The sequence below is a fragment of the Erythrolamprus reginae genome, chromosome 1, assembly GCF_031021105.1.
Source record: "Erythrolamprus reginae isolate rEryReg1 chromosome 1, rEryReg1.hap1, whole genome shotgun sequence".
In the NCBI taxonomy this organism is placed as follows: domain Eukaryota; kingdom Metazoa; phylum Chordata; class Lepidosauria; order Squamata; family Dipsadidae; genus Erythrolamprus; species Erythrolamprus reginae.
In genome coordinates this window covers 324,031,589-324,059,500 of record NC_091950.1, presented here as the reverse complement: position 1 = coordinate 324,059,500, position 27,912 = coordinate 324,031,589, and the positions used below count along the sequence as shown (strand labels likewise).

Below are 27,912 nucleotides of genomic sequence, written 5' to 3'. Positions count from 1 at the left end.
TCCCCTGAGCCGTTACCGTTTTATGTATGGTTTGTCTGAGATGTATGACTGTTTTTTATATTAAGGGGTTTAAATTATTTTTAACTATTGTATTTGTACTGTTTTGTTGTGAGCCGCTCCGAGTCTTCGGAGAGGGGCGGCATACAAATCTAATAAATAATAATAATAATAATAATAATAATAATAATAATAACAACTGATAAATCACATCACTGACTGGTCCCTCCCCTCCCCCTCACTCCTACACACAGAGCAAACAAAAGAAGGAGGTTGAGTGCTAGAAAACTTGGCCAAACTTTTCTGTCAGTTCTGTGTGCATGATTTGATGGAGTGGTGCCACTCCACCTTGCCATGAATGATGTCAAGTTGCCCACACCCACTCAGTCACACAACCGCCACAAAGCCATGCCCACAAAACTCGTAGGGGGAAATTTGAATGTCACCCCTACACAGTACTTTGTTCATAGGGGGAGGGTTAGATGAGAACACCTATTTGAAACTCAATGCAATCGTAAATGTTCCTGGCTTTGCAAAGCTATTGATGCTTTTCAATTACAGGAAAGATACGCTTTGTTTTAGAGAATGCATTCATTCCACATCCTGAAGTACTTTTTTGTTTTTGAATTCAAAATGTTGAACAATGACACCTAATAGGATCAAGATCTTCTTGCAAGTGATAAATATTTTAAGTATATTTAATTAAAATTGTATATATATTTAAGGATCCTCCATGATATATTTTTCTAAAATTTTAAAAAAAATCCCCTTTGGTTATAATTTTCTGAAGTTTTCTTTCTTGTTTTTTTCATTTACTGTGGTAAGGTGAACTGCATTAAATTTGAGAGATGTTCATCAGTAAAGTATATAGTCATAATATTTCAAATTCAGTTTAGCACGGTTAAATTGCTTCTGAGATCGCTTGAGGCCTTATTAGAAAATATTTCTCCAAATGTACAAGAAAAGACAATTTAATTATAAACTTGGATGGAACAGAACAAATTTCTGTTCAAAGTACCCTGTTTTCCCAAATAAAACATCCCCTGACAATAAGTCCAATCGGGCTTTTGAAGGCATGTCTATAAGGCCAAGCACTTATTTCAGGGTTCCAAAAAAAAAAAATAAGACAGGGTCTTATTTTCGGAAAAACACAGTAGTGAAAGGGCAAATAGAAATGAATATGTATCTTGGCTACCTAGAAAGTTCTTTAAAGGTTTCAACATGAAGGACAAAATTACACCCCTCTCCTTTTTTCCCTCAACCAAATCCTGAATAGGTTGCTTCATATTTTTGGGGTTAGTTTTTTGTCATAAAAATATTGTTGGGATCTGGTTGTAAGGACCAGCCTAAAACCTGGGAAACCTTGAGTTCTAGTCCTGACTTAGCCATGAAAGACAGCTGGATGACTTGGGCTAGTCATCCTTGTCTCAACCTAAGCCACCTCACACAGCTGTCGTTGTAGACAAAATAAGGGGAGGAAGGTGTGTGCGATGTATTTGCTGCTTTGTTTATAAAAATCATAAAGGCGAGATACAAATAAATAAATATGTTTGTATATGAGGGTTTCTTTGTTCTCTCTGAGCTTGCTTGTTTTCTTGCAGACATTTCATTACCCATTGATAGCACTGATGATGTTACCTAGTTAGGGTAATGAAACATCTTCAAGAAAAACAAGCAAGCTCTGAGAGCACCAAGAACTGAGCTACAAATATTCTCCTTTATTGATGTGTGTGTATTTCTGATTCTTCTAGCTGGCACTGAAAATGCTTTTTCATGCCATGGAAAGTATTTGCGCAAAGAACTGTCCCTTCAACAGGTCAGCTTCAATAACGAAATGTAGGATAATGGTCTAGAATTTCAGCGGTTCTCAACCTTTCCAATGCCGTGACCTTTTAATACAGTGCCTCATGTTGCGGTGACCCCCAACCATATGTCTAGCGCCAATTCTCCCAAAAGAACTTTCAGATGATTGGCAGGAAGGTAAGAGGCACCCCCCCCACTGTAAACGCCTGATTGGTTGGATTGTAAAAATATGTTCCAAGGCGCCAGAATAGAAGCTTTAGTTCCTAACACCATGGGAAATTTGTCTTTTCCCATAGTCTTAGGTGACTCCTGTGAAAAGGTTGTTCGACCCCCACCCACCCCAAAGGGATCCTGAGAACCACTGGTCTAGATGGAACAACGTCTGGCTAAACACATGGTCGCTTTCTAAGCCTACTTAACATATAAAAGCAACCATTCACTAATATCTTGGAGCTGTGTATTGTGAAGGGATGGAGCTCGCATTTTCAATTCAAAGCATTATAATAATTTTCTAGAGCCATTTCTTTAGGAAATTAATAGTATAGGTTATAATGTAAACACTCCTATAAGGTTGGTGTGAAGATTAATAGATACCTTTTGCTGATGCAAGTGAATAAAATATATTTAAAAACAGATATAAAATATATTGCTTCCTTCAAAACTGAGATAAATACTTTGGGTGATCAAGTAACTTGAAAACAAAATAGTTATTAAAAATAAAGCAATGCTTTCAGCATTCTTGGATACATACTGACATATACATGAAATACTGTATTGAAAAAGAAAGGCGGATAAAAATAATTTTAGAGTTTCTAAGACCTACTGAAAACTGGAAAGTAGAGCTAAAAACATTCACTGATCAGAGAAAAAGCTATCCTTCATCTGTAGCATAAGGAACCTATACACAAACTGTCATTGCAACAGTAAAAAACAAACTGCATATTTTTATTGATTTCTTATGTAGTAGTTCAGCTAGGTGGGAGTAAAATAATATCTAAAGGAACAAAGTCAGGCAGACAGTGAGAACAAAATACAGTGGTACCTCTACTTAACAACGCCTCTACTTAAGAACTTTTCTAGATAAGAACTAGGTATTCAAGATTTTTTTACCATTTTCTACTTAAGAACCTGAGCCTGGAAAAATTTCTCAGGAAGTTTGAGAGTGGCACGAAGGCTGGGCCAGTTTCCTGCCATTCTCCCTTTATTCCTGACCATCTTGGGCTTTTCTGGGCTGCCAGAGGAGCCTTTTGGTGGCGCTTAAGGAGGCTTTGGCAGTCCAAAGCGAACAAAGCATTTTCCTTTCTCTGGCCACTTGAAGAGGGAATAAACTTCTGCCAGCGCCCAGAGAAAAGAAACACTCCCTTCACTCTGGGCAGCGACTGTCCTCCTCTTCTTCCTCCTCCTTCTCACACCCACATTCTGAGCTTTTATTTCTTTCCTAATAGGTTTGCACACATTATTTGCTTTTACATTGATTCCTATGGGAAAAATTGCTTCTACTTACAAACTTTTCTACTTAAGAACCTGGTCACGGAATGAATTAAGTTCTTAAGTAGAGGTACCCCTGTATTTGGTTGCATTAAGTATGCAAAATGTGTACAGTGTTCCCTTGCTTTTCGCGGGGGATGCGTTCCGAGACCGCCCGCGAAAGTTGAATTTCCGCGAAGTAGAGATGCGGAAGTAAATACACTATTTTTGGCTATGAACAGTATCACAAGCCTTCCCTTAACACTTTAAACCCCTAAATTGCAATTTCCCATTCCCTTAGCAACCATTTAGATTATTACTCACCATGTTTATTTATTAAAGTTTATTAAAAAATATATTTATTAAAGGCAGACGAAAGTTTGGCAATGACATATGACATCATCGGGTGGGAAAAACCGTGGTATAGGGAAAAACCCGCAAAGTATTTTTTAATTAATATTTTTGAAAAACCATGGTATAGACTTTCCGCGAATTTCGAACCCGCGAAAATCGAGGGAACACTGTACTGATATTGACTGAAAATAATATAGCATTTTACATACTAGGCTATTTAGAAATGTATCAGTCTTCAAACTAAAAGGTCATTAAATCTTTTTTAAAATGGCCTAGCAAGGATTTATGCTTCTTCAATCTAACAAAAATGGCTTACTTTTTAAAGAGAAGTACAGTAGTAGGAACCAATTGGGGATTGGGAAGATAAATAACTGATTGGCGTAGCTTCTAATATGCTCAGAAAAGGAACTGAAGTGAGGTAAATTATAAGATTAAAATCTCTCTTCCCCTCCACACCTCAAAAAATGATAAGTTTTAGAAAGGAAAAATAGTACAGTGATCCCTCGAGTTTCGCGATCTCGATTATTGCGAAACGCTATATCGCGAGTTTTCAACCCGGAAGTAAACTCCACCATCTGCGCATGCGTGCCCTTCCACGCATGCGTAGATGGTGGAGTTTCCCCGCCGGGCAGAGGCTTCCCTGGGTCTTCCCCCTCTTGCCCCGGTAAGACAGCGGCGGCGCGAGCAACGGCGTGGGCGGGCGGGCGGCACGCGCGCGGGAAACCCCACCTCCGCCTCCCAGCTGGGAAGCGGAGCCGACAACAGCGTGGGCGGGCGGGCGACTCGCGCGAGCCTGGGGACACCCTTGCTCTGCTTCCCAGCGCGCGCGCGTTGCTGGGGAAAGCGCGCGCGCTTGGGGACACCTCACCTCCGCCTCCCAGCTGGGAAGCGGAGCCGGCAACAGCGTGGGTGGGCGGGCGACTCGCGCGAGCCTGGGGACACCCTTGCTCTGCTTCCCAGCGCGCGCGCGTTGCTGGGGAAAGCGCGCGCGCTTGGGGAAACCTCACCTCCGCCTCCCAGCTGGGAAGCGGAGCCGGCAACAGCGTGGGTGGGCGGGCGGCGGCGCGCGAGCTTGGGGACACCCTAGCTCTGCGCGCGTTGCTGGGGAAAGCCCGTGCGCGCGGGAAACCTCACCTCCGCCTCCCAGCTGGGAAGCGGAGCCGGCAACAGCGTGGGCGGGCGGGCAGCGGCGCGCGAGCCTGGGGACACCCTAGCTCTGCGCGCGTTGCTGGGGAAAGCCCGTGCGCGCGGGAAACCTCACCTCCGCCTCCCAGCTGGGAAGCGGAGCCGGCAACAGCGTGGGCGGGCGGGCAGCGGCGCGCGAGCCTGGGGACACCCTAGCTCTGCGCGCGTTGCTGGGGAAAGCCCGTGCGCGCGGGAAACCTCACCTCCGCCTCCCAGCTGGGAAGCGGAGCCGGCAACAGCGTGGGCGGGCGGGCAGCGCGCGCGAGCCTGGGCGCGAGCAACGGGGTGGGCGGGCGAAGGGCGGGCGGCAGTGGAAGCAAAAACACCATCTGCGCACGCGCAGATGGTGTTTTTACTTCCGCACCGCTACTTCGCTAAAAATCGATCATCGCGTGGGTTCCTGGAACGGAACCCTCGCGATGATCGAGGGTTCACTGTACTTCTGTTTCAATATTTACCTGATAGCAAATCAGAATAACTACAAATTTGATTGTTCCAGATTAACTGAAGCTTCAAATGGGATCATTCATTTACAGTGAGAATACAATGAAAAATTAGTCTTTCTTCAAACAAAATATGCAGAGAAAAACATGACCATCTGTTTGGTATAATCATACCATTTCTACTTAAATTCAGGTAGTCTGACACACAAAGCTTTACAGGCAGAATTGGAAACCTTTCAAATTAACTTCTGGATATTAAGAGAGCACAACTCTGCACAGGGATTGATAGTTTTCTAATTTATTCATTATGAAAAGTTATTTTTAAAGCTTCAAGCAGGGTGTGTGCAGAAATTATTTTTAGATGATGCCTTTGGAAAAAAGGTAAAAACTCTAGGCTTGTTAAGCTTCTGTAAACTGATATCACAAAATCTCAAGCAACTGAGTTTTCAAGAAGTTGAAACCAAGATTATTGGATGTAGAAGAAAATCTATGATGATGTGGAAAACAAGGAAATGAAGAACGAAAGAAACAACTATGAAAATAAAGTGAACATAATCCCTTAAACCAATTCTTAAGGAAGATTTACATCGACTAGAGAAAATAACAATAAAGTAATAAAATGTCCGAATTGTTCTGAGTTCGGGTTTTGCTCTGTGTAATATTTTGCATAGACATGCAAAATATTACACAGGGCAAAACCCGAACTCAGAACAATCTACATTTTGCATGTCTATGCGACGTTTCGGTGAAATCACATTCACCATCATCAGGCTGAAGTTTTAAGCTTCGTGTTGCTGTAAAATGGATATATATATATACCTGTTATTAGTCTCTCACCTGTTTCTAAACACTATACTGTTTTTTTTAAACAACATGTGTATTTCTCACTAGTAACAAAGTTTTTCTATCTTTAATATTCTCTAAATCAGCGTTTCCCAACCGGTGTGCCGCGGCACACTAGTGTGCCGCGAGACATGGCCAGGTGTGCCGCCAAGCTCCAGCTGGGCGGGGCGCTGCCGGTACTTCCGTCCTGGGGCTCCCGCTCGCAGCTGTCAACCGGCTCCTGCTCGATGCCGCGGTTTTCGGCGCTCTCCTGCTGGGCCCCAAAGAAGGAAGGCAGGAAGAAGGAGAGCTCCATTCTTCGCGCCTTTTTCCCGCCTTCCTTCTTTGGGGCCCAGCAGGAGAGCGCCGAAAACCGCGGCATCGAGCAGGAGCCGGTTGAAAGCTGCGAGCGGGAGCCCCAGGACGGAAGTACCGGCAGCGCCCCGCCCAGCTGGAGCTTCTCTGGCGTCGACGGCAAGTGTCCTTTGTGGCCCGGCGGGAGGGCACTGGCGATGGGAGTGGGGGTGGGGGTGGCCACAGCGGCCGCAGGCAGTCGCGGGGAGATGGCGGCGGTGAGAGGGAGCGCTCTCTCTTTCTCTCTCAGCTGACTGCAAGCGGGAGCCCTGATGGTGGCGGTTGGACGTGCTACTGGACGTCGTACATGCTGGCGCTGCGGGCCTGGCATATACGGTGTCCAGCTGCCGCCGTCAGGGCTCCCGCTTGCAGTCAGCTGAGAGAGAGAAAGAAACAGAGACATATAAGAGAGGCAGAGAGAGAGAGAAAGAGAGACATAGCAAGAAAGTGAGGCAGAGAAAGAGAGATAGAGAAAGAGAGAGAGAAAGAAAGAGAGACATAGCAAGAGAGGCAGAGACAGAGAAAAAGAAAGAGACATAGCAAGAGAAAAAGAGAGACTTAGCAAGAGAGGCAGAGAGAGAGAGAGAAAGAGAAAGAAAGAGAGACATAGCAAGAGAGACAGAGAGAGAGAAAGAGAGATAGCAAGAGAGGCAAAGAGAAAGAAAAAGACATATAGCAAGACAGTGAAAGAGAGAGAGAGAGCAAGAGAGAGAGAAAAAAGCAAGAAAGAGATAGCCAGAGAGAGAGAGAGCAAGGGAGAGAGAAAGACATAGAGGAAGGGAAGGAGGGAGAGAGAAAGAGAGCAAAAAAGAGAGGAAGAAAGAAAGAAAGAGGGATGGAGAGAGAGAAAGAAGGGAAGGAAGGAAAAGAGAAATAGAGCGAAAGGGAGGAAGAGAGAGGGGTTTTTTTGTCCAAACTTTTCTTTAGCCCCCCCCCCCGTCCCGCCCCCCCCCTTTCAGTGTTCCCCAGGATTTTGAAAATATGAATAATGTGCCGCGGCTCAAAAAAGGTTGGGAAACACTGCTCTAAATCACTTCAAAACCTCCCTTTCCTGAGCTTTTGTAAGGCTTTTTATACCTCTAAATATGAATCAGGAACAAACCTATATTTTTATGCATACATTCATGCTTACTAAAATGCATGTTTCCATTTCTCATTTTTCTTCAGTAGAGATGGCCCTTGTTTGTATTTGGATGTGAACATTTGGAAAATCCAGGACTCTATAAACTAGATGGAGAAGCTGAAAAACGTCCAGAGATAAGGTAATGGGTATGTTTACATCAATCATCAACAATTCAGCTCTTCTTGAACATAACTGCTTTATATGACTTTAAATCTGTGATATGTTATGAGAACCATGGACCAAATGCAAAACAACATTTTGGTTTCATGGATTTAGTCAAAAAATCCAAGAGCAATCTATCATACTGACAATCTTATTTTCCATCAATATTCTACATTGCGTGTCAAACTCAATCGGGTCACGGGTCAGATCATGACATTTTTTTGCCTTTGTGGAGCCAGGGTGGGTATGACCTGCATGTGACGGATCCAGCCCATGGGCCATCAGTTTGAGAAGCCTGTTCTACGAGGCTCGCCCAGAAAATAATGCACCACATTTTTTTCTCAGCCTACAGTAATGGTACAATATACATTATTTGAATTGCCAGGAGTGCGTGTGTAAATTTTGTGTTTTTTCAGACAGCATAGCTGCAGTAGTTTTTCAAAATAGTGTCTGTAAGTGGTGTGTTACAAGCAGTGTGTTATCACTATATTTCTCAATGTGGAGAAAGAAACTGTTGGGAACATTCACAAATGTTTGTGTACAGTTTATGGAGAATCTGCAGTCAACAGAAGTACGGTTAGTCGCTGAGCAGAGGGTGAGGCCATTAGAGGACAGTTCGGCAGAGCTCCAAGGCTTCGTGACCAGAACAAGGAGTGGTACCGACAGGACATACATGCCTTTGTGTCTCGCTGGAGGAAGGTCATAGATTTGTGGGAGTGCCAGTTTCTAGAAATTCCCTGGCATTTTTGGACTTGGCCTGATCTAGGATTGTCAAGTTTTCCCAATTGAAACTATAGTTAAATCTGTTTATATGTTGCAAAATTAAAGAATTTTCATCATGTTTTTTGACTGCCAATAGGTGTTCATGGACGTGTTCTACCAGTCTTCTACCATTTGTCCTACAGAGTGGTTGCTGCAGTTCTTATATTGTATGTTGTAGATGACTCCTATTTTTTACTTCAGGGATTGCTAGGTTTTTTGGTCTCCTTAAGATATTTTGAAAGGCTTTAGTTGACTTGTGTGCTACCCTGATTCCATGTGGTTTGTAGTAGTCTATTGTGGTTTCTGAGATTTTTAATGTTTGTGTTGGTTGTGCTGTATTGGGTTCAGTGGTCAGGGACTTTTTGATAAAGTTGCATAGATTTTGTTTGAATGTGTTCTATAGATGTTTGTTTGTTTGTTTGTTTGTTTGACTTCTATGCTGCCCAATCCGGAAGGACTCATGCTCCATTTCCTTTGATCCCCATTAGGTAGAGTGGGCTCTTTGCAAATCTGTTGGGCTACTAGCGGATAAAATATGTCTGATTTGCTCAGACTCAATAGGGCAAGCTGATCCATGGGGGCATGGTTTGGGAGGGAGCTGGTGACTCCCAAGGAAGTTGGCCACGTCTTTGCTAAATCAGGGACATATATAAAAAGCATCCAGGAAAATGATCTGCAGTTATATCAGCTTCCCTAAAAGAGGGAGTACTAGTGGACTGCCTTGAAAGAAAAAAAAAACATGTGCTTCCTCCCCAGGATGCCATCTTGGATCCAACAATTTTTGGCAACTACCAATAAGTACCCCACATTCTGTGTTTGGGTAGGTTGGTGAGAAGGTGTTTGGTCTGCAGCTGATAAGGAGTCTTTAAAAAAACCCAGATTATCTATATGTTTTGATTAAGGCCAGGATTTTGTACTGGGACAGACTTACTTATATTGGCTGATAACTTGTGGGATGAAAGATGCTATTCTTGTGTATCTTCACCTCTGAGCACTTTTGATACCATCAACTGCATCCTTCTTTCAGTGTCCATGGGTTTGGGATTGGGGGCACCATTTTACTGTGGTTCTCTTCTTTTCTCTTGGGTTGGTTCTAGTCGATGTTGATTAGGTGAAGAAATTTATTTACAGTGATCCCTTGTTTTTCGCGGGGGATGCGTTCCAAGACCACCCATAAAAATCAAATTTCCATGAAGTAGAGGAAAGATATTTTTAAATGTATTTAACGAGTATTTGGACTTTTAAAACCGACCTTTTGCATTAAACAGCCATTCCATGTTTCTCAGCTGGAACTACATGTGATATCCTACCAGTTTCTTTAATAGAGTACAGTAGTACTGTAGAAGAATTTTATGAATTTTTAATGGATTTAAAATTTTCAATGGATTTAATGGATTTAAGCCCCCTTTGAAAACCCGTGAAGTAGCGAACCAGCAAAAGATGAACCGTGAAATAGTGAGGGATTACTGTATATATTTATAAAATTGATTGCCCATTTTACCTCAAGTAATTCTGGCCAGCTTACAGTCATAAGAGACCACAATTTATTTGGTATGCTGCAGGGTACTAATCTCTCTTCCAGCCTTTCAACAACCATATGACCGATAACTATCAATTGTAGTCATCCACTTATTGGGGATCTGGGATCATGAGTAACCCAGGGGTGGGCTCCTAGCCGGAACGCCTAATTGGGCTTGCCTCCGCGGCTCTAGAGATACTGTGAGTTTGAGCAGAATTATGTGTCTGAGCCCGTGCAGGTAGCAAAATCGCACATGGACACACATGCCCTGTTCCGGTGAGGTTTTTTGCTTCTGCACATGTACAGGAGCAAAAAGCCTCACCAGAACACAGGCACACCTGCATCTCCATGAATGAATTTGCTACCTGCATGGGTGCAGACACATAATTCTGCTCAAACTCACGGTACTTCCAGAGCTTCGTAGACGAGCCCAATTAGGCATTCCGGCTAGCAGCCCACCCCTGGAGAAACCTTATGAAACTCAAGTGAATCTTTCGACTCTGGGCCAGTCAAGTGAGGCTGTCAAGGTTCTGTTCAGATGCCTGGAAGCTGTTCAGGTTTGAATGAGGAGGAAGTACCTCTGACTCAATCCTATCAAGACCAGTTGACTGTGAAAGTTTGTACTAGCCCAGAATTGTGGATATTCCATTGATGAATTGGGTAGCATAGTCACCAGGCCCACTACTGCGCGTAGCTAACTTGTGTGAGCAGCGCATGTGTGAAGTTTGATTTCCACAAGTGGCAGGCCAACATGCAGACAGCTCTACGTGCACATATGTACTGGCCCATCACTAATGTGGTCCAGTTCCCCTCTGCCCCATCCCACATCCAGGCCACCAAGCTGCAAAAGTTGGGGACCCCTGGGGTAGCACTTCCCTTTCAAGGTTGGTGTACAATTGGGAGCCAAGATGATCTTTGTCTGCTGTACAACTTTACCTGCTGTACCAGTTACCCCAGTGGTCTCCAACCTTTATGGCTTGGCCAGCTGTGGTGTGGGGAAGAGGGAAACAGGCCGTGGCCTATTCGAAACTGGGCCACAGGCAGCGTGCACACACATATGCCTGGGCACGCGCACACACACATAGCTCAACCTGTGCGAGCAACGAGCCAGCACATTCCCAGGTGTGCAGCTTGACTCACAAAAGCAGCAGGCTGGTACTCATGTGTATGCATATAGCCTGACTGCAAGTCAAACTGCATGTACATCCACATGTGAATCAGCCTGCTGCTTGCATGAATCAACTTCTCAATGTAGAGGGAAGGGTAGAGTTGAGGAATTTGCTGTGTAGAGCTGAGGAATTTGTTCAGTTTCTGTTGGATAAAATTGCCCAAGTTCAGAGGGACCTGGACTGATTGGGCAATTCCAACTAAGATGACAGGGCAGATCTTAGTCTTATTGTGTGGGGTGAATTTGATACTGCAACTCCTGAGGATATGGACAAGGCTGTGGGAGCAATGAGTTCCTTCACGTGTTTATTGGACCTGTGCCCCTCCTGGCTGGTTTCAGCCAGCAGGGAGGTGACACAATGCTAGCTCCAGGCTATGGTTAACACCTCCTTGAGGGAGGGGTCCTTCCCGCAAACATTAAAGGAAGCGGTTGTGAGGCCCTTCTTCAAGAACCCTCCCTGCAGAATTAAAGAACTTTCATCCAGTCTTCAACATACCGTTTCTGGCAAAGGTTGTACGGAAAGTGGTGGCGTTCCAGCTCCTATGGTCATTGGATGAAACAGATTATTTAAACCCTTTTCAATCAGGCTGGCTATAGAATGGAAACTACTTTGGTCACTGATGGATGAGCTCTGGCGAGACCGAGATAGGAGTCATCCCTCTATCTTGGTACTACTTGACTTCTCAGCTGCTTTTGATACCATTGATCATAGTATCCTTCTGTGACGACTAAGGGAGTTGGGAGTGTGTTACAGTGGTTCTCCTCCTATCTCTCTGGCCGGTCACAGTTGGTGTTGGTAGGACAGAGGTCAAGCCCCAGACCCCTCGTTTGTGGGATACCTCAGGGTTCGGTCTTCTCTCCTCTCCTATTTAACATCTACATGAAACCACTGGGTAAGATCATTTGACATGGGGTGAGGTATCAGCAATATGCTGATGACACCCAGCTATATATTTCCACCCTGCGTCAGTTCAGTGAAGCAGTGGATATGATGTGACAGTGCCTGGAGGCTGAGAGGGTTTTAACAGGCTCAGACTTAACCATGACAAGACCAAGTGGCTGTGGGTATTCCCCCTGAAAGAGTATTATTGACTGTCCAGCCTTGGTTCTGGGGGGAAGAGGAGAAATTGCCCCCCTATGAACGGGTTCGCAATTTGGGTGTCCTCCTAGACTCACAGATAAGATTAGACCAACACCTGACAGCTGTAGCTTGGGCTACCTTTGCACAGGTTCGCCTAGTGCACCAATTGCGACCCTACTTGGATCAGGAGGCTCTTCTCATGGTCACTCATGCCCTTCTCACCTCACAGTTAGATTATTATTATCTAACCCTGAAGAGCGTTCGGAGACCACAGCTGATCCAGAATGCAGCTGTGTGAGCTTTTGTGGGTGCACCTAGGTACACTCACACTATACCAACTCTCCATAAGCTGCACTTGGTCTCTGGGCGCAATTCAAGGTGTTGGCCATTACCTTTAAAGCCCTACATGGCTTATGGCCAGACTATCTTCAAGACCGCCTTCTACCAATAGCTCCTAGTGACTGTTAAGGACCAACAGGGTTGGTCTTATCCGAATCCCATCAACTAAACAGTGTCGGCTGGCAAGTCCACAGGGGAGAGTCTTCTATGTGATTGCCTCGGCTCTTTGGAACCAGCTACCTCCTGAGATCCAGACCACTCCCATCTTATTGGCCTTGCGGAAAGTTATAAGGACCTCACTTTTTCGACAGGCCTGGGGTCACTGATCTTATGGGGGTATGAATGATGTACAGGGGTTTAACTGTTTTAACTGTAAATTGTTTTTAAAAGGTTTTTAGAGGTTTTGTATTACTGTTGTTTTATATTCCTGTTGTGAGCCGCCTAGAGTCCCTAGGGAGTTTTGCGGCATAGAAAATGAATAAATGAATAAACTTGTGCATGTGCACTGGGCCACTGTTAACACAAACTGAGCTGCAAGCATGTCTGTGTGTGCTGGCCTGTGGCATGGTTGCATATAGACCACGGCCTGGTAATGGGTCGTGGTGTGGGGATCCCAGAGTTACACCCTTCAGAAAATTGGGGATCTTTTCAGACAATTCTGTTTTAGGCTTCCATATTTATTCATTCAAAAGTTAAAATGTATGGCCTGCCCAATTCAGATTTGGGGAAGTCCTTGTTGCCTCTTTTTCAAAGCCTTTGCCCAACTTTCCATAGACGTGTTCTCTCAGGCAAATCTTCCTGAGTTTAACTTTCTTGAGTACTTGTTGGGAATATTTTCCCTTAAATTTTGGGATAGGTTCAATTTCAGTTGTATTACCCCTAAGTAGGTTACTTACGTCTGATGCAGAACAAATGGGTGTGTTCTCCTCCGTATTTGACTCTTAAGTCTATGAACTGTTACGGTACATATACCATGATATTTGCAACTCATGTCTCTTGTTGAAAGTTATATAACAAATTGTACACCAATGTTTGAAAATTATCCATTTAAAAGGAAATATATGTATTTCACAAAAGCTGAACTAAAATACAGCAAAGATATATTTCCAGTTTGCATGTAAGAGATGAAATTTCCATCAGTAGCTATATCAGAAGCAGCTTGCAGAAGAAATGTTACAAAATTAAAATGTTAATTTTATTTTGTCATAACTGTCATTTTTCTATTTGCCTAAGAAAAATGACAATTTTATTCATGTAGTTTTAAAATTACTTTATGTTCTTCTAACAGTAATATGTAAAAAAGAATGAGTAGCCCATTTAAAATGTAATGTGTACATGTATCATAATTCCAACATGAGTGAATAGATAAGATTTTAAAATTCTTGGCTTTATTTCATGTAATAACCTGAAAGCAGCAACAACAGAATAAACCTACATGTTTACCCCCAAAAAATTTAACAAGATTTGCTCCAAAATAAATGATATAGAACTTCAACCTAAATGAACTTCCTCAATGTAATTTTAGATGCAATATTGAATACTTTTAACATATTGTTGATAGCTACAGTACAAAAGCTGCATTCCAAGCTCTGTTCTTGGTGCTGTGACTGCTCTCCTTCTCAAAAAAGCATCAAAAAGAACTGTTCACCCATCAGGGGAATAAAATATTGTCAATATTATTATTGTGGACAGCCAGAATTTTCTTTATAGTGTAAATTAGACAAAAATTAAAAAATGTTTATTTTCAGGAACCCCCATTGGTGGCAAATGTCCAGGAAGTTGTCCCAAGTTTACTGTTAAGTAAGATTCATGATCCTTAGTAAGGAATCCAGACAATTCCATTTTCTTTATTTCAAACCATTTAAAGGAATACTATAGTTTATCCAGTAATAGAAGGACTTTAAACACCAAAAACAGATTCTTCTCTTGCTTCTCTTTCTTTTAAAAGTGTGCATCTTGATAGGTTATTACATTATAAATGAGCAATCTGATGGTTCCTTCTTTCTGTGATGATTTAACTTTAAGTATTTAAATGATAATTTAGCATGAGCAATAATATACTTTCACAATCAAAATTAGATTTAGATGTTTGCTAGTGTTCCTCCCTTTTTATTTTTGTGGGTTTATTTGAGGGAATGCCTCTCCTGTTACATCTATTTGTCCCATTAGGTCTGGCAGGACAAGCATGCTTTGGGGGTCCCTTTTGTTACAAAATATCATCTGATTGGATTCAGGATGAAAGGCTTTTCCTGTTGTGGCATTCACCCTTTGAAAATCATTCCCCAAAGGAATGGTTACAGAATAATAGGCTACTAAATGAAAAACCTACTGGCTTTTCATAAAGCCTTATGGACACAAATTTGCTTGGGGGGGGGCAGAGGCTGTACAGCAGTAATGTTCACATTTACTGTATTTATTTTATTCTCTTTCTTTCTCTGTCTGTCTGTCTGTCTGTTTCTTAAATGTATTGGCCGCCCATCTTACGTCAAGATAACTCTATTATTGATGAATCTTCTGATACCTCAGCTACTGTTTTGTTATATAGCTATCTAAATCGTTTTTATTATGATTCTTGTATTTTTAAATAGAGAGTTGGGAGTCACCCAGAATCACTTGAAATGAGCCACAATAAAGAAATTGAAATAAGAAAGGATCTTTTACTTGCAAGGGAAAGGTAGTGTCTGATCACAAGATGCTTCAGCAAGTTCAATTAGTACAAAGATAAGCAACTTGGTATTTCCCATGAGTTTAGAATTTTACATTCACATTAAGCTATCTATCATGGACCAGGAAGTCCAGACTGCCTTACCAAATAAACTACAATGCCAAAGCATATTGCACCCACACTCCTATAATCAGTCTTATGCCATAGATTTCCCTCTATAGCCATACTAAAATTCCTTTACTACTAATGTACTGAAGATAGCAAAAGTATCATTATACAGTGCATTCAGATCCTCTTCAGTTTTGTCAATTTGGTTATGCTGTGGCCTGATTCTACAGTTGATGAAATTCACCCCCCCCCCCCCATTAATCTACACTCGGTACACTATAATGACAAAGTGAAAAACAGTATTTCAGAAATGTCTAAATTTATTTAAAAGAAAAATTGAAATATCACATTGGTGTAAGTATTCAAAGCCTTTTGAACACTTGAAATTTAGCCCAGGTGCCTCCCTTTTATCTTGATCGGTGCTGACATGTTTACACGCCTTGACTGGAGTTCATCTGAGGTAAATTAAATTGACTGGACATGATTTGGAAAGGCACACACCTCTCTATTGAAGGCTTCACAGCTGACAATTCATGCTGTAGCAAAGCAAAAGCAATGAGGTTAAAGGAACCGCCTACAGAACTCAGAGACAGGATTATTGCAAGGCACAGAAATGGGGAAGGCTACAATAAAGTATCTGCTGCACTGAAGGTTCTTAAGAGTGCAATGGCCTCCATAATTTTCAAATGAAAGAAATTTGCCACATCCAGGACTCTTCTATGAGCTAGTTGCCTGGTCAAACTGTGCAATTGAGGGAGAAGGACCATACTAAGAGAGGTGACCAAGAACCCGATGGTCACTCTAACACAGGGTTAGGCAGAGTTGGTTCTTCTATGACTTGTTGACTTCAACTCCCAGAATTCCTGAGCCAATCATGATCTTATTGAACTCCACAGACCCTGTGAGGAGATAGGACAGAGCTCGAAAAGGACAACCATCACTGCAGCCCTCCGCCGATCTGAGCTTTATGGCAGAATGACTAGATGGAAGTCTCTCCTCAGTGCCTCTCCACACATAAAAGCCCACTTGGAGTTTGCAAAGAAGGACCTGAAGGGTTCTCAGACTGTGAGGAACAAGGTTCACTGGTCTGATGAAAACCAAGACTGAATTGTTTGGCCTCAATTCTAAACATGTCTGGAGGAAACCAGGCACCTCCGCTCATCACCTGCCCAATAACGGCCCAACACCGAAGCATGGTAGTGGTAGCCATCATGCTGTGGGGCTGTATTTCAGCAGGATGTACTGGGAGATTGGTCAGGGTTGAGGGAATGGAGCAAAGTACAGGGATATTCTCAATGAAAATATGTTCCACAACGCTTAGGATGTCAGACTGGGCCAAAGGTTCACTTTTCTACATGAAAATGATCTTAAAAAATCAGCCAAGATAATGCAGGAGTGGCTTATGAACAACTTGTGAATATCTTAGAGTGACCCAGCCGGAGCCCTGACTTGAACCCTATTGAACATCTCTGAAGGGACCTGAAAATGGTTGTCCACTGATGGTCACCATCCAACTTGACTGAGCTTGAGGAGATTTGCAAGGTAGAATGTCAAAATATCCCCCAATTCAGATGTACAAAATTGTCACATCATATCCCAAAAGACTTGAGGCCATAATTATTACCAAAGGTGCTTCAACAAATTAGTGAAGGGTCTGAATACTTATGCCAATGTGATAGAGGCAGTCCTTGAGTTATGAACGTAACGAAGACTGCCAGTTACATTTTTACTCCAGGATTCATAGGAGTGAATCACATGACTTGAATCTGATCACTCCCTGCTTTCAGCCACACATTCACTAATCAAATGTACATGAGGTATCTCAGGGTGGGGAAGGCCATGGAGGGGCCAAGTGAGGGAACAGGCCACCTAAGGCCTATCCGATCTACTGAGATGCCTGCTTCCCCATCCCATCCTGCTGTGCTGGACTAACTTAACTTGCAAAAACCTGTCCCCTCTCTGTCACAGTTTCTTTCCCTGATGGATGATTTTCCTTTCAACATCCAATCAGTGTGCAAATGTTTTTTGTGCCAAAAGTGAAATATTCTGGGGACTGTGATCTCACATGACTTCAGGCACACTTCTCCTTTTGTAGAGAATGGTTGCCTGAAGTCATGGAAGATCACGGCCCCCAGAACATTTCACTCTTGGAACAAAAGGCATTTGCAAGCCAATCGGAAACTGGAAGGGAAATCATCCCGCTCTCCTCTCCTAAGGCAAAGAAACTATGGCTGAGAAGACATAGATCTTTGCAAGTTGAATCCAACGCGACAGGATGTGAGAGGAAAGCAAATGTGGGGAAGCAAGGAAATAGGATGAATGTTGCGCCTCTGCAATTGTTCGTAAACTGTCGCAACTCTTTTCTTTTTGATAAATTTACAGATTTCTAAAATTCTGTTTTCACTTTGTCATTATAGGGTAATGACTGTATATTGATGAGGAAAAATGAATTTCAACAACTGTAGAATCCAGCTGTAGCATAACAAAATTGACAAAAGTGAAGGGTGTCTGAATACTATGCACTGTGTATTCGGACATCCTTGTCACTATGGTTCTGGAACTATGAGTTGTTTATTCAAGCACACTAAAATAATTCCAAGCCCATACTTTGAGATTTAAATTGTCCCAAAAAACCCACACACATTTCAAAATAGATTCTATTTCACCTAAAGTGTAGTGTTAATATAACAAAATTCATATTGTACGATTCTGATTTTTCAGTTTTTCCCACTGGGACTGTAGACTGGATGGCAATTATCCTATTGGAACTGGTAAGAGCAAGCTTAACAGTAAGAGCAAGTGTCAGAGTAGTAGATTGCAGAGTGTCAAATGAAATATACTAAATAGTTCACACATTTTGAAGTAAACTTTTTGTATATTCTTAGATTTTATAGAAAGAAGATGGCTATTCAAATACCAAAGGAGGAATCACATCTAATAGTATAGAAGGGAAGAAGTAAAATAACTGTCAAAAAGAAAAGTTCTTTCAGAAATTAGGGATGGAATGTTAGGAACTGTCAAGCTCATAAGTTCTTCCTCATGTGAGAAACTACAAACATATAGTATAACACACTAAAAGTAAGATTTCCAGTCATATTCATTTTTATAGGTACTGTAATCAGTTTTAAGTATTTGCAAAAACATACCAGGGCATTTCATAAGTAAGATTAATTAAAAACCAAACAAGAAAAACTTCACAGATAAATTTACATTGCATTTCAAGGCTGCAATCCTATGCAAATTCAACTCAACTCAATGCAGTAGGTTTGAGCACTATAGCCATCTTTTCATACTAGAAAACCAACAAAAAATCATCAAGAAGTGCCGCAGAATTATTAGTAACCAGTATAAAGTCTGAACATCACTGTTATAATTTTAGTATCAATTTGTGGTCACACTTACTTGTGATTTTTGAAAGGTCTTAGAGTAAAAACGCATTTTGGAAATATACATCTTTTAAAAAATAAAGCAAGGCAACTAGTATTGGCATTTAATGTTTCGCATGAACTGCAGAATCTATGGGAAATCATTCCTGATAAATTATAATTTCATGAGCACCACTGGAAATAGGATTATAGAAATCAGACACATGGATTATTTGTATTTAAACATGTATATGGGAGCAGTCTCTTTTTAAATGATGAGTTTACATTCTAGGAATGTCAAATTAGCTTCTCAAAGATGCTATGCATATTCTGTATGGTGTCAATTATAGTGCAAATTTCTGGTTACGATTTAATTTTCATTTGAAGAGATCAATTTAACATGGTGCCTAATGAAGTTTTTACAGGACTGTCAATATTTTGAATTAGAGTATAATAATTTTATTTGCTAATTACATTTCTATTTTGGTTACTTCATTTGTTTGAGATTTTACTTTATTTTCTATAATAAACTCATCAAAACACATTTAAAAATTACATGTTAAACCAATATACCACTGAAAAATAGAAATTATGTTTATAAAAATTAGCTGTAAACTTGCTGAAAAGGGACAGTTTTTCTCTATAAAACAAATGTTTATTACATATATGGGAACAAGAGAAAAATATAGAGCAAGAGCAGTATATTCTCAAATAATTTCTAGACTATAATAGTTTGCTATTATAATAATTAGTGATTAGACTATTAATTTCATTCACTTAAGTTATCAACTTTAGCCTCACAAGGAAAACAATCATAACAAGCAAAAGACTCACAGCTGATTCTATTTCCAATAAGTTGGTGGATAGATTACAATTACAATTTCTCACCCAAAAAATGGAACAGCTACAAATTCAGCAATTCTCAAAATGTCCCTGACTCCTGTAAGTGTTATGTTTACTACCATAATTTGGAATACCACTAGCAGTAACCTTCTACCAACAGAACATAACTACCTAGTCTGGAGATCCCTTCTATCTAAAAGGCACCTTTGTCTCATCCAACTTTTTCCTCAACTAGTAGATCTGATTTATGCCAGGCCTGAGTTATGCCTATCTTACTCATCAGATGCTGTGTCCAAAGATAATAAAGTATGACATACTATTATGCTATTTAATATTTTAAAAGATACATAGTTCCAAGATATCTTTTTATATGATAGTGATATGTAGATAGTACTATTCCAAGACTTAAACTGAAACCGCATAACATGTTTTTGGCCATTTATAAAAATCAAGAATCCAATCAAACACTTATCTTATTAGAGCTACTGTCCCAAAATAAAAAAATACAATTATATTCAACTGTTGCATTATTTCCTGTCAGCAAACACAAATCTGGGGCATTGTGGCTAGGTTATACTGATTATCCTGATTCTTGATGCTGTTATATTTTGGCAACAGTAATTCAATGAAAGTGAATCCATCCTAACAGGCAGACTGCCAATAAGTATGCAAAAATAATGCATTTGTAATTTAATACTTAAATTGACCAAACGCAAAAATGGTAGCGCAACTGTGAATTTCCAAATTGTAAGATTGTAATTCTCAAACTTTATTGCAATAAGTGTATTGACTTCATAGTATTAATGAAATTCCTGTTATTTCATATTATTATTATAGAAACATAATTTTGTGGAATTTGAATAATTCACATCACTGAAAATTCAAACTTTTCTTGAAGGTGTCATTTTCCATAATATAGCATAATATAAATTCTAGAACTATCATATTCTTTAGATTTTGAAGGCTTTTAAAAAGAAAAAATAAAGGATAAATGGTTACATTCTATTTACTTGTTAGAGAGTAGATCCTAAAAACATATTTTTGGATTGGACAAAAATATTTTTATGAGGCCATTTCAAATTATGGAAATTAGCTAGCCCAGAGTTTAAAAAATTCCAAATATCCAGATGCCAGATCAATGAAGCTTAATCCAAGTTAAATGCATATACGATTGCAGCCTAAAAAATCTTGAAACCTAAACCTTTACGTGGTCAGTTTTTTGAGATAAGCAAGGGTGTTTTGTTCTTAAAGTGACTCAATATGTTTTAGATAACAACTATGAACTCAATATTCACAGCAAGCAAATCATCAACAAAGTATTTTTATATATCACTTTCTACCCAAAACACCAGAAGCATTACAAAAATGACAATTCAAACATTTGCTTCATTTTTGCACCATATATTGCCACACTTAAAAAGCATCCTTAAATCTTACTCTTCAGCCTTCAGAGCATGCCAGTCCACCTTCTGAAGTAATAAGAATTTAGAAGAGCAAATATTAATTTGTTTAGCCTGTCACATCAGCATCTACAATTTTCTTTCTACCTAAAGATTAAATATGAAATTGCATAACCTAATTCATTTCATTTTATTTAACTGTCTACATTATTCTGTGAGTGTGTGCGCATGCACTATCACACACAGAAACAGTGGTATCTACATACAGTTTTACACAAATATTTACATACATATATTATACACAAACTAATGTGATTCCATGATTATTTTTAGTAGAAAGGCATATGCTTTTGTAACATATATAATTGTTGCACTAGTTTTACAACAGCATTATAAACCTTTTGCAACAATTAGTTAAAGCACAATTCAACCAGAATGTTATAGATTGTATATAAAAAATACAATACCTAGAATGCTTATCAAACAAATAATGCTTTATTGGCATCTAAAAAAACATTTAAAACGTATGTTATTTTTTAAACTAATTATAGTATGAGAAGGACAGCTCATGGACACTCGTTTGAGAAACAGAGACTATAATGCAGAAATTCCAAAAACACACCATCTCTGTATTATTTATGCTCCTTTTCTGGGCCAAACTGAGGGAACTTTTAATATCACAGCTCTGCCTATGTTTTAAAAATTTGCAGCAGCCTAGAAATCTGGATAAGGTATACCAGCGCCTGTTTTCAAGTAAAACAATTTCTATGGCCAACCTAATAGCATCTAAAAAAATCAAGTTCTTCCATAGGAAGTCTTTTTCTTTGTTTGACAAGCTGTAATTTATCCTTCAGAAGTAAAAGCAAGTGGGGAAAGTTTGCATTTTGCCAGGAAAAAAAAGAAAAAAGAAAAGAAAGACAAACTTTACCTACCATGTTCAAATTAAAAACAATATTCTATACAGGTCAGTTGTACAACTATTTAAGTGAAAGATGAACATGAATATTAGATTAACTTAATTCTGGAAGAAAAAAAATGAACTACTAAGGTCCAGTCAGCCATTCATCTATTACAGAGAGAGATGACAACTTTACAAAAGGTATCTTTTTACCTACTGAGTGATGATTATGTCCCCTCAGTTTCTGTGCTTTCTACCACTGGTTCATTTTCTAATTCAGCTTCTGTGTCACTCTTCTCTTTTTTTGTCTCATTTGAAGTCGCCAACTTTTCATAAAATTCCAATTCATCTTCCACTTGGACAGCAGATGGCTGATTCTCTGTCTCTGTGTTTTCACCGTTAACTTGGGGTACACTATCAACTTTTTGTTGAGAAGCACCACCTTCAAAATATTCAAACACTCTTGGATGTGGAGGGGGTATCCAGTTGTTCTGTATTCTCTCTCTCCCAAATCTGTTTCCATTAATTTCTCTACCAAAATTAAAATCTCTATCATCCCTGTCCCTTTGTCTTTCCCATGGTCTACGACGGTCATCAAAGTCTCTGTGAACATCTTGTTCAAGTCCTCTGTTCCAGGGAGGGCCACTTCGAGTTTCAAATCTATAGTTTGTTGGCCGATATCTCTCTCGAAAGTCCTGGAACCCCTTGAGACCACCATATACAGGAAAGGTCTGGTGTTCTCTTTCATCATAATCTCCTCTTTGACCCCAATGTTTTTCTGGGTTGAAAGCAAAATGTTCTCTTCTCAAATTATCAATCCCTGGCCTTCCAAAGTTGTCCCGTAAATCTATATGTGGCCTCATTAGATGTTCTCTTCCATCTATAGGAGGTCGACCTAGACCTTCTCTCGGATCTAGTGGTGGCCTTCCAATAGAATCCCTTATATCTACTGAAGATGTTCGATCCCTGCTTTCCAATGGAGGGAATCGATAGTCTCTATCTCCTTCTTGTTGAATGCTATCTTCCCCAACAGACAATCTTTTATCTGGGTTAGAAATATCCATATTTTGTCTACTGGAAGTTGCAAATGACCTCTCTGCTTGAGTAAAAATATCTCCTGGAAGGAAAGGAACTCTAGGTGGAGGAAGGGATGGATCAAGTATAGCTGGAGGAGGAATTGTACGTTGTGGTGGCATCCCAGGTTGCAGTAGTGGATACTTGGGACCAGGTGGTTGTGGTATTAATCCCGATCGGATGTCTACTAGAGGAATTCCAGGCAACCGTTGACTACCCATAGTTAAATGGGGCAAATTTTGAATTCCAGTGGGTGGTTGTAGTCCTAATAGTCCAGAACTACCTGAAATATTTGGTGGTGGCAATCCTAACAGTCCAGAACTACTTGAAACTATTGGTGGTGGCAATCCTAACATTGCAGAATTGCTTGACACAATTGGTGGCTGGATTCCTGACAAACGTCCAGTATTATTTGAGACTATGGGTGGTTGAATTCCCATTAAAAGGCTGGAGCTGCTTGAAACATTCATGGGCTGAAGTCCTGTCAAAAGCCCAGAACTACTTGAGACACTTGGAGCCTGAACACCTGTTATAAGACCGGAGCTATTTGAAGCAGTGGGTGGTTGAACTCGTGTCAAAAGTCCAGAGCTGCTTGAGACACTGACTGGCTGCACAAGTCCCGCACTACTTGAGACGTGGGGTGGCTGGATTCCCCCTACATGCCCAGAACTGGTTGTGATACCAGGTGGCTGTATTCCCTCGGTAAGTCCAGAACTGCTTGAAACGTCATCTTGAACTAAAATACAAAAACTTAAATCAGAGAATTGAAACAACCATGCCTAACTAATACTTCAATAATTTGATTATAGAGTCAGATTAAACTAAATTCAAGATATACTGGTTGGTTTTGTATTATAATATATTTAAGAAAAAGTAAACAGTATTTCTTATGAAGAATAGCTTATAAAATCAATGTTTAGAAAACTTGTAAGCTTTTAAAATATTTTATCTGGAAAATTATAAAGCACTAAAAAAAAGAACTAGGATTTGGCATATGATTTTCCTATCTCCTTGTATATTTGAGTGAATAGAAATTATAAAAATTGTTTAATTTTTAAAAATTATTTGTATATTAATATTAATACAATTCAGATTAAATGAACAAAAAGGTATTGTGGCAATATAATGAGTGAATAACAGTTCTTATAAAAACATACCACTGCTGGGAAAAAACCAGAAATTATATTGCAACTGGGCTAATAAACAATTCCAGTTATGCTGATTCTATTTCCTATCCTTCTAGTATAGTCCTATTCTTCTAGTATAGTCTGTCGGTCTTTATTTAGGTCTGAGAAACAACAGGTAAATTCAATACTCTCCCAAATATGACATCTGACACAGGACTAGAATTCTTGAAAATTATGACATTTTTATGCAAGCATGTATATGTGCATATGAATTTTCCATATACATACATATTTATAAGTACGCATATAACACTCCAAAAAGGTTTTTTAGTGCTATTTACCAGTTCTGTTTTCAGTAGAAGAGGTCTGAAGATCAGCACGAAGAGATCCTTTTTCATCTAATTCTGAACTGTTCTTTGAAAGAGAAGAAAAGACACTTCCGGCAGATAATGTTGGTGTCGTAAGACTACTAGAAACCGTACCACCTGGTAGAACAAGGCTGCTAAAATCTTTCATTGATTCTTGAGCAATACTCAGCGATGGTTGTACAAGAGCTGTAAATCAATACATATGCACATTAATGCTTGTGCAAATCTATGTATGTCTTTCTAAAAGAATCCACCAGTATGTTAATCGAACTCTGAAACATCTTTCTACTTGCTGTATAAAAAAGTAATCACAATCAAAAACATAATCTTTAAAACATCCAGAGTTAAGAAAGCTATTAGAAAATCCATCAAAATTATACAATCGGATTATAATTTTTAAAAAATTCTAATCATTACTCATCAATAACAATAAACGATCTATTACCGTATATACTCGAGTATAAGCCGAGTTTTTTAGCCCCAAAAATGGGCTGAAAAACACAGCCTCGGCTTATACTCGGGTCATTGACAAAGTCACCACACGAGGGCGCCATTGCTTGAGCCAGAGCGAGGAGGCACCAGCTTTTGTTCCCTCTGGCACGCCGTAGTTCCTCTCCCTAGCTCAAAGAAGGCAGCCATTTGCAATGGTGAGTCGGATTAAAAAGGCCCCCTGCTGTCAGATTCTCCTCCCCCTCCTTTGAAAGGATTTAAACTGTTTAAAAAATGGTATTTTGTGGTAGTTGCTGTCCTTGCTTGGATAGGATCTAATAATGTGTTATGAGGCAGAGCTAGACAGGAATTCTTTTTCTATCTGTCTATCTTTCTATCTATCTATTTTTCTATCTATCTATTTTTCTATCTATCTATCTATCTGTATCTATTTCTATCTATCTATCTATCTATCTATCTATTTTTCTATCTGTCTGTCTATCTTTATATCTATCTATCTGTCTATCTATCTATCTATCTATCATCTATCTATCTATCTATCTGTATCTATTTCTATCTATCTATTTTTCTATCTAACTATTTTTCTTTCTATCTATCTATCTATCTATCTATCTATCTATATCTATTTCTATCTATCTATCTATCTATTTTTCTATCTGTCTGTCTGTCTATCTATCTTTCTATCTATATCTATCTATCTATCTATTTTTCTATCTGTCTGTCTGTCTGTCTATCTATCTTTCTATCTATATCTATCTATCTATTTCTATCTATCTATCTATCTATCTATCTATCTATCTATTTTTCTGTCTGTCTGTCTGTCTATCTATCTTTCTATCTATATCTATCTATCTATTTCTATCTATCTATCTATTTTTCTGTCTGTCTGTCTATCTTTCTATCTATATCTATCTATCTATCTATCTATCTATCTATCTATCTATCTATCTATCTATCTATCTATCTATCTATCTATCTATCTATCTATTTGGTTTTCTATGCTGATAACCTCACAGCAGCTAATGCTGAAGCTCTTCTTTGGATACACTTATTTGTTTGTTTGTTTGTTTATTTATTTATTTACCGAATTTTCCGGCGTATAAGACGACTTTTTAACCCCCGAAAATCTTATCTAAAGTGGGGGGTCGTCTTATACGCCGGATACTGATTCCACAGATTCCGCCGCTTTGCCGCCGCTCCCGCCGCCGGCTTTGCTGGAGTAGCGGAGGCGAGGCGGAGAAGAAAGAAGAAAAAAAAGGGCTCCCGCCGCCGGCTTTGCTGGAGTCCAGCCCTCTAGCTGCGCCTCGCCAGCTATCCGCAGCTTCTTTCTTCTCCACCTCGCCTCCGGTACTCCCGCCGCCGCCTTTGCCCCTTGCCCGGCGGGCAAGAGGCAAAGGCGGCGGGAGTACCGGAGGCGAGGCGGAGAAGAAAGAAGAAAAAAAAAAGGGCTCCCGCCGCTGGCTTTGCTGGAGTCCAGCCCTCTAGCTGCGCCTCGCCAGCTATCCGCAGCTTCTTTCTTCTCCACCTCGCCTCCGGTACTCCCGCCGCCGCCTTTGCCCCTTGCCCGGCGGGCAAGAGGCAAAGGCGGCGGGAGTACCGGAGGCGAGGCGGAGAAGAAAGAAGAAAAAAAAAAGGGCTCCCGCCGCCGGCTTTGCTGGAGTCCAGCCCTCTAGCTGCGCCTCGCCAGCTATCCGCAGCTTCTTTCTTCTCCACCTCGCCTCCGGTACTCCCGCCGCCGCCTTTGCCCCTTGCCCGGTGGGCAAGAGGCAAAGGCGGCGGGAGTACCGGAGGCGAGGCGGAGAAGAAAGAAGAAAAAAAAAAGGGCTCCCGCCGCCGGCTTTGCTGGAGTCCAGCCCTCTAGCTGCGCCTCGCCAGCTATCCGCAGCTTCTTTCTTCTCCACCTCGCCTCCGGTACTCCCGCCGCCGCCTTTGCCCCTTGCCCGGCGGGCAAGAGGCAAAGGCGGCGGGAGTACCGGAGGCGAGGCGGAGAAGAAAGAAGAAAAAAAAAGGGCTCCCGCCGCCGGCTTTGCTGGAGTCCAGCCCTCTAGCTGCGCCTCGCCAGCTATCCGCAGCTTCTTTCTTCTCCACCTCGCCTCCGGTACTCCCGCCGCCGCCTTTGCCCCTTGCCCGGCGGGCAAGAGGCAAAGGCGGCGGGAGTACCGGAGGCGAGGCGGAGAAGAAAGAAGAAAAAAAAAGGGCTCCCGCCGCTGGCTTTGCTGGAGTCCAGCCCTCTAGCTGCGCCTCGCCAGCTATCCGCAGCTTCTTTCTTCTCCACCTCGCCTCCGGTACTCCCGCCGCCGCCTTTGCCCCTTGCCCGGCGGGCAAGAGGCAAAGGCGGCGGGAGTACCGGAGGCGAGGCGGAGAAGAAAGAAGAAAAAAAAAAGGGCTCCCGCCGCCGGCTTTGCTGGAGTCCAGCCCTCTAGCTGCGCCTCGCCAGCTATCCGCAGCTTCTTTCTTCTCCACCTCGCCTCCGGTACTCCCGCCGCCGCCTTTGCCCCTTGCCCGGCGGGCAAGAGGCAAAGGCGGCGGGAGTACCGGAGGCGAGGCGGAGAAGAAAGAAGAAAAGAAAAAAGAAAAATAAAAGGGAAGAGTTTTTTTTTTTTTTTAAAATGCCTGTCTTCCCCCGCCCCCTTCGGCAACTGTTTCAGAACTCTGACATATTTGAATACGTACCGTACGTTCCATTCTAAGATGGTTGTGGCAGTTGACAGTTTGAATGCCTTTGTCAGTTCTAGGAGGGCCATTGAGCAACCTGTTTACTAATTGTCCAACAGCTGGTTACATCTGACTTTACCTGAAGAGGTGACTGTTTGATGCTTTATTAAGTTTAGTTACTGCAAATGAATTTTAGGACAATTCTTAATCTTGTTTTTCCCTCAATTTGGCCTGTCGGCATTCTTAGCTATGCTAAGTGGAGTGGAAATCTCTTCAGGCCTAGTTAACAGCATTAAAATGGTAGGCCCCACAAGGATTGAAGCCTTTTTACATGTGTGTGATAGCCACCACCACACATACAAAAAATGTAATTTGATAAC

At 41.1% G+C, this 27,912-nt stretch overlaps 1 protein-coding gene across 8 annotated transcripts in view; it reads right to left on the bottom strand.

Moving 5' to 3' along the window:
- SCAF8 (SR-related CTD associated factor 8) overlaps positions 1-27,912 on the bottom strand; it is a 119,133-nt gene that overhangs the window by 37,895 nt on the left and 53,326 nt on the right. For 4 of the 8 annotated variants that reach the window (XM_070733747.1, XM_070733742.1, XM_070733746.1 and 1 more), the window contains exons 19-20: positions 24,401-24,613; positions 20,309-23,668 (exon numbers count right to left, since the gene is read on the bottom strand). In XM_070733747.1, coding sequence (XP_070589848.1) covers positions 22,086-23,668; positions 24,401-24,613 — 1,796 coding nt within the window. In that variant the 3' untranslated portion in view covers positions 20,309-22,085. Of the gene's footprint in view, positions 1-20,308; positions 23,669-24,400; positions 24,614-27,912 lie in introns of those variants that run through there. The other 4 variants (XM_070733743.1, XM_070733744.1, XM_070733748.1 and 1 more) reach the window with 2 other exon arrangements.